Raw genomic sequence first — 19,313 nt, forward strand, 5'->3', positions numbered from 1 at the left:
GTCTTTGTGTGAGATTTATTTAACGTGCAAATTAATTGTATAAAACAGTATGGGGGGAAAATAACCTTCAGAAATACCTGTTTCAATTCAGAACTGTCAAGTTTAATTGGAATTCTAATTTTCTTTCTATGAAATTCATTACCTTTCCAATTTCTATCAGTAACTGTCTCACTATACAACAAAGCACTGTTTTAACTTTTACTTCATTTTTTCAGTCTTTACTCACTAAACATTCTATTTTTTCCCTGGAATATTAAGTGAAATAGGATGAAAGATTTTACCTCCTTCACTTGAATTTTTGAATTAGTTTCCTATTAATTTATGTGTGATTTTATGGGGACCAAAAATGGGCAATTTTCCAAGGCCGATACAAGTGAGCCTTTCAAAAGGGCTTTTTCTATTCATGTGCTGTGCAATCAGATATTTAAACTGTTTACTAGCATGAGAAATAGAAGACCATCCCATTACATTAATTGCATCAATCTTGATGTGTGAGAAGTAGAACTGATTGAAAATAAAGATCTTTACTTAGTTTGGGGAAAAAACAAAACAATTATTTTTTATGATGAAAGATGAACTAGTTAAATTGTCTTAGGTAGGATGAAAACTGGCTTTTCTGAAAGATGTCTCCCAAAAAGTTATTCAATGTGGTTTAAAATAATTGTATTTTTTAAGGCATTAGTTTGTTAGAGTAAGAATTTTTATGGCAGCACTATAAGCACAACGAAGTCAGCATAATGAGTTATGTGGTGCCAACATCCTTAACGTTATCACAAGGATTTCTAAGGAGAAGAATTAACATAAAGTATATACAATTCACGTCTTCTAGAGGGTCTCTCATTTCTGCATTGGGCCTCAAGGAAATTCAAAACAGAAATGAAAGTCAAAGCTGCAACTACTTTCATACTGCCGGTGCAGCGTTTCATACATATTTCATGGCCGCTGCATGGGCGGGAGATCACCGCTTTTATTGGGATGCCAGAGCTAAGTCTTAGGATTTTACTATTCATGTCAAGCACTGTGTACTTTCTAGGAGCACAGCCTGTGGGGTTTTTGTTTGTATTTAACCATTGGTGTAAAAAGGAAAAACAACAAGGGGATATTTCCTGTGTGTTCACTAGACTGGCAACCTTGGTGTCCGCTGGATTGTTTTAAATTAAATTATATTTAGTCTCATTCTCAGTTACTACATAGCAATGCAGCTTTCTGAGTTTTTACAATATCCAAATGGGAGAAGACTATTCATATATGACAGATTTAATTATCTGAGAGAGTGATAAAAACTTAGTAAATGTAAATAATTGCTGCAGTACTGATTAGCCTATCCTCAGGTAATACTTGTGCTAAATCTTGTATTGGCACCATTCAGTTTTTAACCAGAACATGCACCAAGTTCTCCATGTATCAGTATTGCAAATTTTAAGGTACATGTTGAAGAGCATTATGAATTGGCCACAGAAAAACAAGAGTTACATTGAGCAAGAACCCCTGTTTGTGCCAGATGCAGGTGTTAGTTCCACTGAGCTGTCCTCAGTGGAAAAGGTAGCTGTTTACTGTCTACATGAGATGTATTCCATAAGAGAAGTAAATGACTGGAAATCAGGAAAAGCTAACACTTGAAGATTTCGATTTCTGACTTTAACAGAGATTTTGATCTTTCATTTACACTATGGCCATCCCAAGTTATTCTCAGAGTTCAGAAATGCTGAATTGCATTCTGATAGCCCTGCAACCTCGATTCATCCTTGTTCTGATCAAGGCATGATCAGACAATGCTTGAGATTCACATTATTTTATAGGATACTCCTTTTTTCTAATGTACCTTAGATAGAGTGAGTCATTAAAACTGAAAATTAATTTTTAAAAGAAATGGGTAAAATAGTCTCTGTCATCCAAAATGGTATTTTCCTCTCTCTGGGAAGGGAACATCTTGTGATATCTTTGTCTTCTGGGGAAAAAAATATTTTTTTTTTTTTCATAAACTATCCTTTCTGCAGTGGATTTGCAGTTACTTGATGTGTCTGAAATAAGTTAACTAATGAGATGTAGTTCAGTTCTGAGGTGCAATTTTACAAAATTGCAGCATAGCCACTTAGAGCAAAGTTTTCTATTTCCTTAATATACCTTTTGTTCATATTACTTTTAATTATGTTCTATATTTATCTGGCCTATTTGAACAGGATCCAGAGCTGGTACGGAACATCTGTCGCTGGGTTAGACAAGCTGTTCACATTCCTTTCTTTGCCAAACTGACCCCAAATGTCACTGATATTGTGAAAATTGCAATGGCTGCGCAGGAAGGTGAGTGACTCCAGTGCACAAGATGTGCAGATTTACTGATTTGCTGCATGGCATAAGAGAGGAATGTTGCTGGAATAACAGATAACGGCAGAAACTAATATGAAAATACTTTGTTTGATGTATTTACAATAAGCACAGTGATCAAAGTTTTCCTAATTTTGTTCATGCATCTGGAATAGAGCAATATATAAAGAGAACCAAGTTAGACTGTTAAAAATAAATTGTATAGTGTTTCCCTGCATGCTCTTAATTCTGTCATATTTATATGTTTACCATACCACTGTAATCCCCCTATTCCTATATTAAGTAGGAATAAGTTTGCAAGTAGGTGTACTAATCAATCCATCATTTAGAACCATGGTAATTTTTTCTTTATCACATTGCTTCTTTTGTCTTGCTGCACAGAAGCTTGGACGAGGTGGCCACTGTTTTGGGGTACCTTCAGGTGTTGAACAACTGCTGTAGCTGGTTCTATCCCACACAGCTGAAGGGCAGAGATCTGCCTGTCCGCCCCAGCATTCCCACATGCTATCTTGTAGCCCTTACAGCTCTTTCAGCTGATGCAGCCTGCCTTGAAGCTAGTGCTAAATTTGTTCTCCCAGGATCGGTCATAAGGACCTTTCTGTGCATCCCCTTGCAGTTTGTTGCTTTTGCTCTCCAGCTGTTTATTTGAATTTCTAGTTCTTTCAGAGTTTCACAGCTTTTCTTTAGTATTTAATCCTCTCTTGTTCTTATACACATGATTTAACAAAAAGTGACTGACCTTTTCTTTCACAGGTGGCGCAGATGGTGTTACAGCCACCAACACTGTGTCAGGACTGATGGGACTGAAAGCAGACAGCACACCTTGGCCAGCAGTTGGTCGAGGACTGAGGACCACATATGGTGGCATGTCAGGTAGGTGTTGCCCTTTTTGATGCATGGTACTTCCTTGGAGGCTTTCAAAACATCAGGAGGTCCTTGTAGTGGGCTAGAATATCATGTCTGCAGTCGCACCGAGTCCTTAAAGCTCACTGCTGGTCAATGTTTCTAAGTCATGACAGATGGAACAGATTAAGTGTGAAGGCTCTTGGGTTGCCCTTTCCTTAATGGTAAAGCACTGCATCAGAATACTGTGATAGGGTCACTGGAGAGGGAAGGAAATCTCTTCCCTCGTGACCCTCGCTTTTCCTCAAATTTTTCATCCTGTCACAATTGTCAGGCCCCACGTTAGACAGAGGCTAATGAAAGGGCATCGCAGGGGGAAATATCAACAATCCAAATGCAGTGTATGTTTCATAGCCCAATCTCCAGCCTTCCTTGCTCCTTCCCACTAAGTGCACCTTTTCCAGAGAGGTTATTTCCTCCTCTTCCCACTGTGGTAAAAAAGATAGACAGTATTAGGCAAATATATGCATATTTTTGTAGCCTATTTCTCAAGATATACAACAATATCTTGTATAGCCCATATTTTCAACTCCTGCTTCACAGTTTAATTTTCAAACCAGCTGCAAAACTTTTACACTCCAGTTCAGTGCCGGTGCACACTAATGTATTAATCTATTGACCCTGTGAACTCTGTTGTTGCTGTAACAACACAAACTTGGCCCTGCAAAGACAGTACTGTGAGTTTCTTGGCTTTACTGTATGGAGATTAGTCTTCTTGGTGATAAAAATAGCAGTAAATATACATAAAAGAAGTAATAGCATCCTCCCAATTGAACCAAAGGTTATTCTACTGGACCCGCCTCCTACCTCACCCCAAAAACGTAATCAGAGGAGAGCAGACAGGCAAAAAAATGCTTTCTTTTATGTGATTGGTGTCCTTAGAGAACCATAGGAAATGTAGCAAAAGATGACTTTTAAACAAACTTTAATTCAGATGAGTGTATTCAGTGGCAAATTGTGGTTTTGCCTTAGATAACTACATAGAATTTGGAATTTTTTTAAGAATGCTGAAAAGTAAGAAAGTGATAAAAATCAAAAAAAAACCATTATGCCTATCGCATAATGGTTTCACAGTGACAGTCCAATAAGATGTTATATTTTAATATTATGCAAAATGGGAGGAAGAGGGGAACAAGAAGAGAACAGCTACAGCCCATTTCAATTTCTCTAGCCTGCCATGTTGACAGGAAAAGAATAAAGGAGGTCACAGTGGGTGCTGTGCATTAAAAATTAATAAAAGAACTATTGCAGTAGTATTTTATATAAGTAACACCATTCACATTTTCTCATTTAAGTTGCAATTTGTGAATATTCCTTCCTACCGTAATTCTGCCTAATAAAATCTATTATATGGCTGCATTTTAGAGATGTGTGTATGTCATAAATTTGAAACATGTATGCAATGTAAATTACAGTGGCACCTGCACGCCCAGCTGTAAGTGAGGATGTTCCAGCACTTCTGTGGTTTGTAATACTAAATGGACCTGAAGAAAAGTTGCTTCTTTATTTTATTTATATATGTGTGTGTATGTGTGTAAGTATAAATTTTTTTCCCTGAAGTTGTATGTATATCAGAGGGGAGAGAAAATGACATTTTAGGATGCACCATTACCTATAATGCAAATTTGCTTATTTAAAAAATATTTAAAATACTGGAAGTGTTGTCAATTTATTATGTTTTGAAAGAGTCATCACTGGGTCCCAGTGCCACAACTCCTTGCACAAAAGAAAGCCACGGAGTCAATAAAGTCAATAGCCCAGCAGCATGTCGCAATACTTCGTGCTCAGCAGTCAGGTGTAGCAGTATACAAATTTCCAAAAGCAGGAAAGCAATTTTAAATCAGGAGATCTGGCATGCTTACAAGAAGACAAAAAGTGGGAGAGCGTGTCATCTTGTCAGAGCAAGGGGCAGGGTGGCTGTACTTCTGTTCCAGCTGTGCCACGGCGGAGACATGTGGCCTGCAGCCAGACACTTGACCTTTCTGTGCTCTATTTCTCCTGTCTGTGGAATGGCAGGAACACCACTTACATGCCTACAGGCTTGGTGGGAAGTGCTCTGTGGTCCTGGCTTCAAAGTCGCTTCCCAGCATAACATATTGGGTTTCTATTTTGATGTGCGTAAATTTGTTTTATTTTATTATCTGATAGAGTCAGTAAGTTTTTTGTTGTTTTTTTTCCAAATAATTCCTCTCAAGAGAGAATTAATTTTTGAAGCTAAAGACAGCACTATTACAGCAGCAATAAGTCTGGTTCATTTTCAGCGTGTTTTCCCAAAGCACAGCTGGCTCATTGTTGTTCTGTTGTGCACAAACCTAAGGCAGATACAGCACACAGCCAAGCTGGATCAGGCTTTCTGGATTTTTCTGTGTGCATAGATTGTGGGCTGGCAGTGATGCTCCCATGGCCCCGAGGTGCAGCGAGTGAGGCAGTTCTGTCCCTCAGGGTGCCACGCTCACGGTGCTGTGTGACCGTGGGTGAGGTGGGAGCTGACCCCAGCCCTGTAGAGGTCTCAGCACAGGGTCCCCTTGGATGTCCTGGTGAGGTCTGAAATGCACCTTGACTCAACAGTGGTGACCCTCAGCATTACCCAGCCCCTGTGTCTGTCTGCTGGCCCTGACAGTGACCAGGTCAGGGGACAAGAAGTTGGTCTCTTAAAGGACCAAAGGTCTCCAGGGATTTATAAATTCACAGCCCAGGCTGCCTTCTCCAGGTGAGTGCAAACTCCCTCCTCTGAGTTTGATGAAAGTTTCCAAGAAAGAGCAAATAACAAAGATGTGATAGTGCCTTGGCCTAGCAGCTGCCTGACATTTTGACTGACAGACTTCCCTGTCCTCTAGTGTTCAAAAATGTCCTCCTATGTGGCCATGTGCTGAAAAAATATTTTCCATATAAAATTTCCCCTTGGCCTGCTCATCCCTTCTCTTCTTGTCTGCCCCATGCAGAAGCAGCTGTATGCAGGAGGTTCATTTTTCATTTTTAAAGCATTATTTTTTTTAAATAATTCCTCTTAAATTACTAAATCACAGGTAGTTTCCTATGATTTATCTAACAGAAAAATATCTACAGAAAAATAATAAGGAAAAACATTTATTAACATCATTGCCAAATCCTGAGATGTTTTGAGAACAGACTTTTGTCTGTGTTTTTTGGTTTTTTTTTTAATGATTTTAAAAAATTGTTCAAAGATGGAGAGACTTAATGGGATTACTTTGAAAGCCTCATTTAGTTTTGAGTTGTCACAGTCAGTGTTTTCTTGCCAGCCAGTGCTCGGGTAGTGACCTTCCTGTTTTGATCTAATTTGATCTGCTGAAAATTGCTAAGCTGCAAGAGGCATCCCTGTTTCCTCCTTTCTGCCCTCCTGTTTCTTGGGTGCTTTTGACAGGGAGGGATCCCAGTATCCCAGGTTTCACTAGCAGACTGTAGGACTAGTCTGTCTCTTCTCCACTTCCCTGCAAATACTGAATTATTAATATGAAGTGAAACAGCTCTCACAGCATACACACTCATACTAGCACAGCCTGCTGACCTGAACACGAGCCTGACTTGGGAGAGCCAGATTTAAATCCCATGTGTGAGCCCAGGTCATAGCTGGGCTCGTTGGATTCCAAGTTTACCCTACAAATATTGAGCTTTATAAAATCTCTTAGGTTTTTCTTCTACTTTTACCTCTATCCTCATGACAAAAAATATATATATTTTCAGGAAAATTTTAACTTTAATTTTGATATTTTGTTGTTTCTAAAGAAAATTAATTTCCAATTTGCACTGTGGAGCTTTGTATGAGTCTAAAGGCTGTGGTAGCCCTGCAGATTTTTGTAGCCCTGTTATCTAAGAGGACATTGTGTTTAGAGGATCCCCCAGTCTTCATCTATTTTTTAAAATAAATTTACAGGAAGTGCCCATTACTCAAAAAGCATAGTTATCCTAATGAAGTCCATACAAAATGTGGTTAAGGAAATAAGCCCTTATGATGAAATAAAAAATATTAAAATGAAGATACAGTTTTTCAAGCTGTGAGGCTGTCATATGTGTTTGCAGCATTAGAGACAGTTTGATTTCCATTAAGAAGCTTTTAAAATGGATCTAGCAGTATTAGAGGTTTGAGAATGTAGAATATATGGGATTTGGTCATGAATTCTTCCTATACATGGGAAGAGTATTTGCAAGGTATTTGTTTATTAAAAAGAGGCTAATGGTGGGGGTTTTATCCTCGCAAAGAATAATGACCTCTGGCTCTGAAAGAGATGTTTTAGTTTGTGTAAGTATAAATTATTTTGAAAATGTTTGTTCTGGTATTTTATAGATACCAGAAAAAGTTGCCAGGTTTCTGAGAAATGTTAATATACTGTCAGCAGCTGCACACTTCCCTATGATTTCTTTCTTTGAAATGTATTTTAAATTTTTTTTAAAAAAGTTTTTTTCCATGAGCTTTCATACAGTGCTTCCATATTCCAGATGTGTTTTATAAAACACATCACATTGCAGCACAATGGGATATCTATTGCAGGCAAAATAGAGCAGAGCTTCTGTTTAAATTTCCATGTTTTTTTGTTCTTTGTCATCTGTTTGTTTCTTTGTTTTTGTCTGGAAGCCAAATCCTTAGGGAATAAATTTATAAAACCATACACTGGACTTAGCAAAAACTTAGGTTAAAAGCAAATCTCTCTATGGTGCACTCACTGTGTTTTCCTTTAATGCTTTGTTTCAGAAATATTGCAGTATTTTACAGTAGCAGTTCAAATACCTCATGTCTGTCTGCTGTTATTGCTTTCTCCATTTATTATATGCTGTAGTACTTTGGCATTATTTGCACAAATTTATTATACAGCATGTGCAAGTACGTGTGTTTGTTTTCCAGAAAAAGAGAGATTCAGGAAGCTGTGTGTTACAACTTCATAGCTGCCCACAAGGGATATCAGAAGGAGGATATCTAGGTGGTGGATTCAGTAATTAAACACAGGAATGTGTAATTATTGGAAAGCAGCAGAGACAGTTAATTTTAGTTACTTTCTGGAGTTAGTGGAGCTGCCTGTTTTTACAGAAAAACACTGTCCAAGAGCAATTGTGACATTTAAGGGAATGCTTTTCAGGAGTTATTAAATTAAAATGTCTATTGACTTTATTAATAGAGTCATATATTCTAATCTGAAATGTATGAATTATATTGAAAGAGAAAAAGTTGAAGTTATAATAAAGGCTGCCTTTTAATTTTAATTCAATGGCACATCATTAAAAGAAAAGTGAAAAAAAACAACTAAGAGCATTCACTTTACTCATCACAGATCTGTCAGTGACAGTGCAGTGTGGATTTTGGTCAATAGAAATGAATGAAAAGCTGCCCATCACTGGAAACAAAACAAAATGTATGTATGCATAGGCACTCCTGTTTAGTATAAATATTTACCAAGAGTTAAAGACTATTTACATTAACATATATTTATAAAACAGTGTGAAAAGGGGTAAAAAACAAATATATGCCATGGTACAATTTTAATTTTGTTTTATTATTCCTGTTCAATGTAGCTCAGCCATTAAAAGCCCTTATTTGCATATATTATGTCAGGATTCACAAAGAGTCCTCTGTTTTCTGTCGTGTCCTTGCAGCAGTCTGATTTCTCTTAGTGTACTGCCATCACTGGTCTGTGCAGGAGAGATCAGAGCCCTAATAATAGATTTTTGACAGGGAGCTCGCCTGCTACCTGCCCTACACAAATCCTCACTGTTCATGTTTGCTTCATGGCAACAAAGCAGACAGAAGGAAAATGCCAAGTGCTGAATTTGAGGTACAGCCCTGCCATAGCTTGACATTTCAGCAGAATAGCAGTTTATGAGATGCATAATTTTTCATCTGGGACTCAGCTGCCATTTTCATAGAGGCTTGCAGCTCATCGACTGACTGGAAGTAGGGCAAAGGTTTACAGCATAGATCAAGGTCTACATCCTTCCTATAGCTATTTAAAAATAAGTATTATTCTCTAGATAAGGTCAGAGAACAAAGCATATTTTTTCCATTTTTAATATTTTCTAGCCAGTTTCGTTCCCACAAAGAAAACGCTTTGCACTTTTAGCACAGGTGCCATTTGTAGTTGATTAAAAAATGATCGTAATTGATTTCATTCACCAAAAGATTAAATGAGTCCTGGAGAAAGAATGAAGGAGGAGTCTTTACACACAGCATTTGAACAAAGCTGTGTTTTCTCCTCCTCTTACTTTGAAAAAAAGCTCATTCTGAGCTTGAAATGAATGAAGAGTCTTTACTCCTAGAGTGTAATTGGTTTGTGGTTTATTATTGTTAGAGATTGGATTTAAATTTTCACATTCATGCACATGTTCTTGGGAAACAAATGCAGTGTAGGTACATGTAAGTGAGTGTTTAATTTAGAATTACACATCTCTGTGAGCTTCAGTAACAGTTCACCATGTCAGAGCCTCATATAGAACAATGGTACAGTACATTGGATTAATTAAAGAAGCCTTGCAGAGAACTGAATTCTCAGTATGTCAAGATTTCAATTTTATGTTAAATATTTTCTAAAGGCCAGACCCTTAAATCTCAGGGGCTGTACCAAGCAGTGAGCTGTGAATTTAACCATAGGCTAACTGCTAATGATAAGGAAAAGAGTCCAAGTTGAGGCAGCTGTAATACAGTCATTGGATTAGGCTATCAATCACTCGGTTCCCTGAGGAACAGGCAAAGACGACAAAACAGTGAAAAGGGAAATTAGGAAGGGAGGGCATGACTAGAATGAGATTCTTCACCAAATGTATCTGTTAGTTGGCTGAATCCCCCAAGCATCAGACAGGAATGTCCAGCATTGCTCTCAGACTAAAAGCCAAGTATTTGTTCCAAAGTCCTAGAAAACCATCAAATCATTATTAACTGTTGGTGTTCTGTGCAGGCTGCTAGAAATGCAATTGGCTACATTCTCTTGGTTTAGTAGCCTGTAATTAGGTTAATCTCTAAACTGCTGCTGTTGAACACTCTGGATTTACTGTTTATATCAGAGCTCATCTAGAATATGTACAGTTGAAATAATTCATTTCACAGTTGATTGGAATTTTTTATAAACAGATAACTGTTAAGCTATCGAGTCTAGCTCATGGCAACCAAAGGCATGTGTCAGAAAGCAATTCCTATAAAATCATACATTCTTCTCAGACTTAATATGAGAACAATAAGAGAAAATCATTATAGTATAGATTGTGACTGGTTGGAACGGTTGCTTGGCTGCTGACCTTTCTGTGGTGATCACTAAATTAGGGTTGGGCCAAACTCTCCTCTCTGTGTGCAGGTGATGCACATGTACATTCTGTCATTCCAGAAGAAGTGGGTGGGTGTGTGGTCATGGACTGGAGCACAAAGAAGATGGCTCCAGGTGGCAGTGCTCAAGTAGGTTTGTAGGACTACAAAGATTTGTTGCAGTGTTAGTATATGATGGATTAAAACCTATATACTTGTTATGGGAGTTTAGGAAGCTTCAGTGTAGAAGGCAGAGGAAAGACCTCACAGAGGAAAGAGGGACCCAATTCATATGATTTCATGTTGATGTTCCAAGCTCCGTGTTGCTGACGGTGCAGAAACCATAATCATCTTTCCTGCTGATTCCATACTTGAATCAACAGCAGGGCTTGCGGTAGAGGTGGTGCTTAAGAGTGATCAATGAGACAAGTGCCTTCTGTGGAAATTATAAACTGTACCTGTCACTCAGAGGAGAAGCTCTAATTATCATCTCCCCCCTCAAAAAAAAAAAAAAACCAAAACCAAATCAAGAATCTGGTAGAATTTGTAAACAATTCTGAGTAACAATTGTATCAGCAGAGGTTAAAACCCCTGAGTTTGACCTGCTGTGTCTGAAGCACGTTCATTTTTTTCAGTATTACTTTGCATATTGATTTGCTCTAGTCACCAAGTGGCATATATTGTCTGTCTACATCCCATCTTTATTCTGTGGAGGGCATATTCTCATGTGGACAATCAACACATTTTTGCATTTATGAAAAAAAACAGCATCATATTTACAGATCAAAATCAAAATAAGAGCTAAAAATAATTAGAAAAGGGGCTTCTTATTTAACATCTACTAGCCTGGAGCAGCCTTCTTATTTAACATTTACTGGCCTGTTTTTCCTTCTCTCTGTGGGACAGCTGTGCTTGCAGAATAGGCTGACTGACTACTGTCTACCCCCGTCACTGTGGGGACCCTACCACTGCTGCCAAAGCACCCCAACCTCTCTATTGTGTGTGAGCTCCTCCCTCTGGATCAGCAGCCTCAGCAGCTTATGCATCTCTGTGAGCATGTTGAGGCTCTCACCATTCCCACCCCTTACAAAGTGCTTGATTGACGTGTTTTAGAAATGGGTGAAGAGAAGGCTTCACAGTTGCATGGAGGTGTGCTTGCTGGGAGTAATCCTGTTCAAGGATATTTTGACAGTCAGATACAGGGGTTTAGGAAAAAAAAAAAAAGAAATTATCCTTGGAACAAGTTTAAATGCAAGGCATTTGTTTACACCAATCAGCATCAGAAGGATGCACTTGCCTCATTAGTGCTGATGTCCTGCTTCCATGTAGCTTTGAAAAGTTCTACCACTGGTTAGCTATGATTTATTATGAACTCACCAGGGAATACATCTTTATTCACCTAAGTCCTGCTAACATTATGTATTTTCTAGTATCCTACTTGAATAAGGAATAAATCCTAATGCCAATTTCACACGTAAAATACAGAAGACAAAATAGAGCAGATTTGTTTTACTGGGTAGATTCTGGATTTGTATTTCACTGGGCATCACTTCATCCATAGCCAATGATTACCAGAAGCATTTATAAATGTATTTGAACACCATCAGAACATTTTTTTTAACCTTTCAAAAGAATGCATCTAATATACAGTAGTCAGCTAGGGAATCTGCATTTTAATGTGCCTTTTCATGCAAGCACCTCATTGTATACAATGAGCTGTATAAATGTCCTGCTCACACACAGGATATACAAACAAAATCTTCTAGGGAACCTGCTGTAGAAATTCAGCTTTTCAATTTATGATCAATTTGCAGTTTCTGCATTGCTGGGTAATTGAAGTTGTCTTTCCTATTAACAAGTACCATATAACCATCTTCCCTAAGTTCCATTTAAATCCCAGAAGACACTCGTAGTCAGGGACAGAGCCACAGTTATTTGGGTTAAGTAACATCTGAGGGAGAACTGTTGAGCCCAGTGTCCCACTGTTCCAGAATGACAAATCCATTGCAGATACATAGAGAGGGTGTTTTTAATGGCATGAGGTCTGCCTGTAGAATGTGTGGTACCGAGGTAAGGCTGATGCTGTGCTGAAGAACTTTGTTACAGACAGCTCAAAATGAGAGGAAAGCTGTGTGTTTTTTGCAAGCAGGCGTGTCGGTGAAGACACAGCTGTGTTACAGTAGTGTCTGTCCATTCTCAAACGTTTCATGACCCCACTGAGCGACCTGTTGGTTTCCAAGAGTGTGTGGTGACTCCAGTCCAGATTTTCACTGGGCAGAGCTTATCTTGCTGCTGTCAGCTATTGCTCTGCTTATGCTGTTAAGGCCATGCCAGTTGCTCACCTTTGAGTACTCCAGAATTGGCAGTGTTTTCACCAATTTTTGGAAACATGCCCACTCAAGAGCTGCTTAGCTTTCAATAGTGAATACTCAGAAATCTTCCTATTCTAGGCACTGGTAAATTTTGTGCACTTGCAGAGAAGGTACTGCCAAACAATGCTCATAAGAATCTGTTCCTTTTTTATGTATAAAAGGAGAAGTTTCTTCAGAACCTACTCAAGGTGGGATTTGAAGAATTCAGACTTCCAAGGAAGATCTCGTGGCACCTTACTTTGTCAAGAAATACTAGGAAAAGTCTGTGTGGTACATTCTGATTTATTGGTGTAATGGAGAAGTTGTTTGCATCTTTGTTGTTTATAAAAACACTTTGGATGATCAGTTCTTGACAGGTGTTCAGAACGGAGGTAAACCCTGCCAGATGTAGAGAAGTCTTGCTCCATCTTGTTGTGGGGAGTTTTAGTGTGGAGATCCCTTCTATGTGGGGTTGGCACAAAGATTTCTTTCTGATGTGTTTATTTTTCTTTTCTTTCAGGCTTAATATTTTACAGCTCTGAGAACATCCCCAGCTTACTGTTGGGGTCAGATAGTGTAAAAAGGTCCTAAAAAAAATGTGACTCTTAGTCTCTTTTGCAAACTTGAGCTTTTCCAGGGCTGTCTCCACTGTCCTTTGCTATTTCTTTCTGTTTCTCATAAATGAGATACACTGAGCCAAAGGCTAGCACAGAAGGCAGGCAGCAGTGGTGCTCTCTCCTGCCTGTGCTGCCTGCACTGCCCTCCTGAGCCGTGCCACTGCCAGGTGTGTCTGTGTCCCAGAGTTCCCTGGGGCTGTCCCAGAGGGGCCAAGCTCGGAGAAGACAGCAGATGGAAGCAGAGGTGCTAACCAGCTACAGCTGAGGGTTATCCCCTAAGCATCAGGCACCTCACTAGAGACTCCTGGGCTTCCCCCTCATCCCTGTGAGGAGTCAGGCATTCTCACAGGTGGCTTCCTTTCTCGCTCCACTGATGCAGCAGAAATTTGAGGTTAGTATATTCCTTACATATTAGTATATGTACTGCTGTCAAATGCCTAAGGCAGTGTGCACCTACATTTTGTGGTGAATTTCTAGTGGTTAGTCAAGTAAATGATGCAGGGTTTACTGGTGCAGCTTAGATTTCTCTTTTTGAAAATGCAGGTGTATGCTGTTTTATCCCTGTCCATTTTCTAATCTGATGTTACAGGAGAAAGTGATATTTTTAAGCTTGGCATTCAAATATCTTCCAATCAGTTAATGTAAGCATCTGGTGGTTTTATGTATTTTAAAAGTCCTAATAACAACATTGCAATCCCTTAATGCTGTTTCTCACATTCTTATTACAGTAGGTATATGACACACATCTTCTGGTTTAAAAGGCTCAAAACAAATTTCAGCAATTTAATCTCAGTGTTAGAAAAAGGATCACAGTAGCTGCTATAGTATTTTGTATTTATGCTAGTTTTTGTAAAGATTCATGACATACTCTCTGGGAACTAAATATTGACAAGCATGCTCTGGCAAGCAAGATCAAGCTTGGTCAGTTAACACAGCTCAAGTCTCTGCATTGACACTGTGACCCAAGTCTGGAAACTATTATCCTACACCATTTATTTTGGCTTTATAGGTGATACTGTCCACTTGAATTAGGGATTTCTGCTGTATTTTTAATACTGTAACGGTGGATTCATATTTGATTTAAGACCCCACTACTTGCAAGGTTGGTTATACATCTGTGTTTGATGACATGTTCAGTAGTGTATTGTGTATAGAATCACAAATGACAGCATAAAACCTACATGATTTCAAACCTACAAGCCAGAAATAAACATTGAGCATAAAATAATTTTAAAATCACATTAATCTTTTAAACTGTAGAACAAACCATGTCCTAAAACTGTGGGTCTATGAAAGCTATTGATCAAAAGTGAAGTTTGGATGTGTATTCATTATGGGAGGTAATTTAAGAGATTAATTTTTTGTGTGTTCTTTAGGTAAAAAGAAAAATCCACTTTTTTACTAATTCTAAGAGCACCATGTTTGTAATGCTTTTAGTTTACTTTTTGAATTTCTGAGTAAAGAACTTAAGCCAATTTGGGCTTCTAGTAAACTTGGCATATGCATTAAATTGATTACCAGATGCATTGTGCAACATATGGCATTGTACAGCCTTTGCGTGCTTCATAGTATTTTCTTAAATTACCATCATTTGTTTTGATTCCAAAAATGCACTTGTCTCGGCTTTCTAGTGCTTTGGACTTAAATGCAGGCTTTCCAGTGCTGAACAGATGTGTTAGAGTTGCACACAGAACATTTATGCTTTTGTGAGTCTTCCTCTTTGAGTTTGCCTTACACAGTGTTGTGTCAGTGATAGCTCATGCAAATATCTTCATTTTGGTATGTACATTGATTGCCTAAAATAGCCTTCAGAATTCTAAGAATTGTACATAATCAAGAAAAACACAGAAGCAATACAGTTTTCCCAGAGATACTCTCCCCAAAGTGAATTGTCCATGTTTTCTTTTAGGTTAGAGAAAGACAGGAAGGATGGAGAAAATAATTCCTTTATGGGTGACAGCAACAGTCAACTACAATCCTTTATGCTTATGTGAACCCCTGTATTTCCATGCACTTGAGGCAGTGGTGTGAAGGGCATAACACTTCATCCATGAAAACACACAGAATAAGGTGTTTGGCATATTAGTATGTAGTTTACTTCTGAGAGGAGACAGCTTGAGTTGATTTACAAAGCATACTTCTGAAATGTTACCCTTTAAATTACAAAGAGTTTTAGAGAAAAGGGTAAGGGAACATTCTGGGACAAGGGATTTGTGACCAGGAGGACCAAATGCTGCCTCTTCTGCTCAGGTTGAATTGCTTTCTTTACACACATTTCCTCCATTTCCACGGGCCTCCCCATGTAGTCTTTTTATTCTGGAAGATAAAAATATACTTTTGTATAGCATTTGGACATCCTCTCCTAGAAAGCACTGTGTAAGTGCCAGATACTGCTGGTGTGTGTTTAACAGTAGCAGTGTGTGTTCTGATCAGTATTTTTAAATCAACAAACGCTTTGTGGGCCCCTGGCTTTCTGTTAATTGGCTTTTACTTTGATCACTGAAGACCAACAAATGCAGTTTAGGAGTTGTGTTGCTACCATTTTTCTTCAGTGGAAGCTGAGGGGATGAGTAAGTACATCAATTAAGTCCCTTACGCACCCTCTGAGCTACCCTCATTGGATAATTAAAGTGATCTGACAGAGCAATACACTAAATTCCCTTGCACGCCCTTCTGTTGCTCTGAATACATCAAACAAATGAATATTTAGGCCTATTAATGCTGTTATTTTTTATTAATGCAGAAAGCAGAATTATGATATGGGTGTATAATTTCTTCTTGAAATCAGGACTGAGTTGTGTGGCTGGTCGCAAGCAGGACTGATATAACCATGTTTTAATTACCAACCTTCAGTGATACATCCAGAGCTAGTAAAGGCCTCTCCAAATACGGTTTGGGCTTCCTTTATTCCACAAATAGTTTACACAGCATGGACAAGCAATTATTTTGCTTTCCATTACACCGCTGTCTCTTCAACTTTCAGTACATTCTCAGCTAAAGAAATTGAATGAAATCTCCTATAATTGTGAAGGTTATAAAAAAGAAGAAGAAGAAAACAAAATTTAAAATTGTCATTCATGCACATCTAAGGCCTCAACTAAATCCAAGGTATCACCTCTCTGTTGGAGGGAGAGTCTTTTTCATTCATGGAAAACTAAGTGGTGTTCTGTAGATGTCATTTTTTTAAAACATCACAGAATATGCTGAGTTGGAAGAGACCCTCAAGGATCCTTGAGTCCAGCTCATAGCTCTGCTCAGCACCATCCCCAAGAGTCACACCATATGGCCAAGGGTATTTTCCAAATGCTTCTTGAGCTCTGTCAGGCTGGTGCTGTGACCACTGCCCTGGAGAGCCTGTTCCACTGCCCATCCACTCTCTGGGGTATGAGTATTTTTTTAGTATCTGCCCTAAAAAAAAAAATAAATCAAGGTGTAAAGAACTAAATATTTGCAAACTTGTATACCTCATTATGAAAGTATAATTATAAGAATGTGTTCTTGTGTAATAAGCACTACATATCTGTCATACGGTGTTTTAATGTCTACAGTAGTTATTAGCTGAATATTTCCATTCTGTGAGCAGCTGCCATTCTTGAAACTGATTGATGTTTATGAATAAAGCACTTTTATTATGTGTTGCCAACCTCTGAGGACTAATCTTATAACCTGCAGTGCCTACAAAGGAGTGATGATACCTGCTCTTTCTGGAACTAATCACATCTGAAGAAAGTGAAAGGCTGAAAACATTGTGGGTTTTTTCTGGAAAACTTTAATTGCATTGTAGACTACTCTACTACAAAATGGTTGTAGTGTTTTATCTGACAAAAGTGATATGGCAGGGGGAAATAATTTTACAGGAAGAGACATGTTTGAATATAGGCAACTAACACTGTGAAGTGACTTGGCTCAAGGCAGTGAATTTATTTGTGAGCTGATGAAACTGTGGTCTCAGTTTTTCATTGTCTGGCTGCAAAACAGTCTTCTGATAGGGCATGCTGGTTGCAAAGCCTTCACTGACCTTTCATTAGTTTGTTTTGTGGGTTTGCTCTGTCCATTCTGACCAACAGATCTGCAATTTCAGAGAAGAAAAAGTACAAGAAAAAGAAAAGAGAATGCTCCTCCAAGTGTTTATCTTCTTAAAGCCACACAGTCTTGCTATGGCCTACAAAATCTTTAATCATGCTTTTAAAGTTTTTCAAAGGAGGAAAGCTGTAAGAAAACATTACAGGCAAGTTAGTGGTGAATATTGCTCAGAGAGAACTCAAAGTCTGTGGAGGTTGTGTGCATATTTTGTGCATTATTTACATTTCTTCATCCTCATCCTGCCTCTGTCCCTTAGAGACAGATGTATAAAGGCATAGTGCCCTCTGGCTCCAGTGGGAGCTACGAGAAAATGGGAACTTCTTGTGCTTTCCTCCCAAAATAAAGCAGAGAAAGAAACTGATGCCAGCCAACACTGGCCTATAATGGAACATCTGAGTTCAGCTTGTAGGAGCAAGTTCAGCTGCTGACACTAACCTAAAGGCTCAAAGCCCCCCGTGACTATATTTGTGCTTCAGAAACCACCTAAAGATGGAAGATTGCTGCTCCAAAGACCCCTCAGGTTCTGTATTAAAATTAATAAGGCAAGTCTTGAGGTAAAGAATCCTCCCGATAAACTGTTTTTTGTAGGTAGAGTGAAAACCCAGATGTTCTCTAACTCATAATTTGATGGCCAGATTATAGCTGGTCCTGCAACAATCACATCCCATCCAGCCCTTGGTATGAACAGCTCTAGGTTTTGCTCTAGATCACATAAATCTTTGTCTGCCCAGATGCTTTTGTGTCAGAGTCAGAAAGAGCAAAGTGAAATTCTCAAAAGCCCCCATGCTTTGCTTCTTTTCCCAACCCTATCGTGGTAGCAGTAGCCTGTTTCCCAAATATCCCAGAAGACTCTGGCATGGCACTTCTTTCCAAATGATGACACAGCCCACCAGCTTACAGGCACATGCAGATCCCCACAAACAGTCAAGGTAGGTAGTTTCCATTTATTGCTGGGAGGAAAAAAAGTGTCAAGTAACTTCCTACTCATCCTATGGCAAGCAGAGTAGGGACTGTGTGCTTCAGCTACCTTAGGTATAGCTATCAGTTCTCCTACTCTTGGTTGTGTGAGTCTTGAGAAATGGGAAGTGTTGAAATAAATGGCTATGATACACATAGTGTTGAAATAAACATTTATTTTAACACATTGTATGTGATGAGCCATTTATTTTAACACTTTTCACTTGAAGTGTTGAAATAACAGGTTTTATCAGGGGACGTGTCATCCACTGTTTTATGTATATGTGAATATGGAAATACGTCTACTGAGTGTGCATGTATATATATACTCACACAGATTATATGGATATGTAATAATAACATGGTAGATGTGTATGTAGACACTAGTGCACAGGCAAATACAGTGCTTTCTACTCAAATTAAGTCTTTTGTTTCACAAAAATTTGTATTTGTGACGTATTTTTACTATATCTATGTATCTATAAATAGATCTAAATATATTGGTACATAAAATTGTTTATTACTACATAACAGCAATGTTGAGACATCTGTCTCATCTCTATTTGGATGAGATTGATAAAATAGAGGGATAGACAATCAAATAGATAAACCTCAAAATAGGACGATGATTAACTTGAGTTATGTACAGCAAGAAAGAAATACTTTATCTGAGTTTTCTGGTTACGTAGGCCTGGTTTCTTTGGTTTGCTGTAGTTCTGAAGTTCTGCATCCCTTTCTGTGATGGACTTCTTAGGCAAGTGGCTATCAAACAGCACAAGGTATGAGTCAGGTTTTGTAAATGGCCTGAAAAGTTGTTGTACTTCATTTTTCAGTAAT

General features: G+C 38.5%; 1 protein-coding gene across 4 annotated transcripts in view; it reads left to right on the plus strand.

The window, feature by feature from the left end:
* The window catches only part of DPYD (dihydropyrimidine dehydrogenase), a 344,443-nt gene that overhangs the window by 253,677 nt on the left and 71,453 nt on the right, over positions 1-19,313 (plus strand). For all 4 annotated transcript variants that reach the window (XM_064428159.1, XM_064428158.1, XM_064428160.1 and 1 more), the window contains 2 exons: positions 2,181-2,301; positions 3,079-3,198. In XM_064428159.1, coding sequence (XP_064284229.1) covers positions 2,181-2,301; positions 3,079-3,198 — 241 coding nt within the window. The remainder of the gene's footprint in view (positions 1-2,180; positions 2,302-3,078; positions 3,199-19,313) is intronic.

This window comes from Passer domesticus, chromosome 7 (assembly GCF_036417665.1).
Source record: "Passer domesticus isolate bPasDom1 chromosome 7, bPasDom1.hap1, whole genome shotgun sequence".
Classification (NCBI taxonomy): Eukaryota; Metazoa; Chordata; class Aves; order Passeriformes; family Passeridae; genus Passer; species Passer domesticus.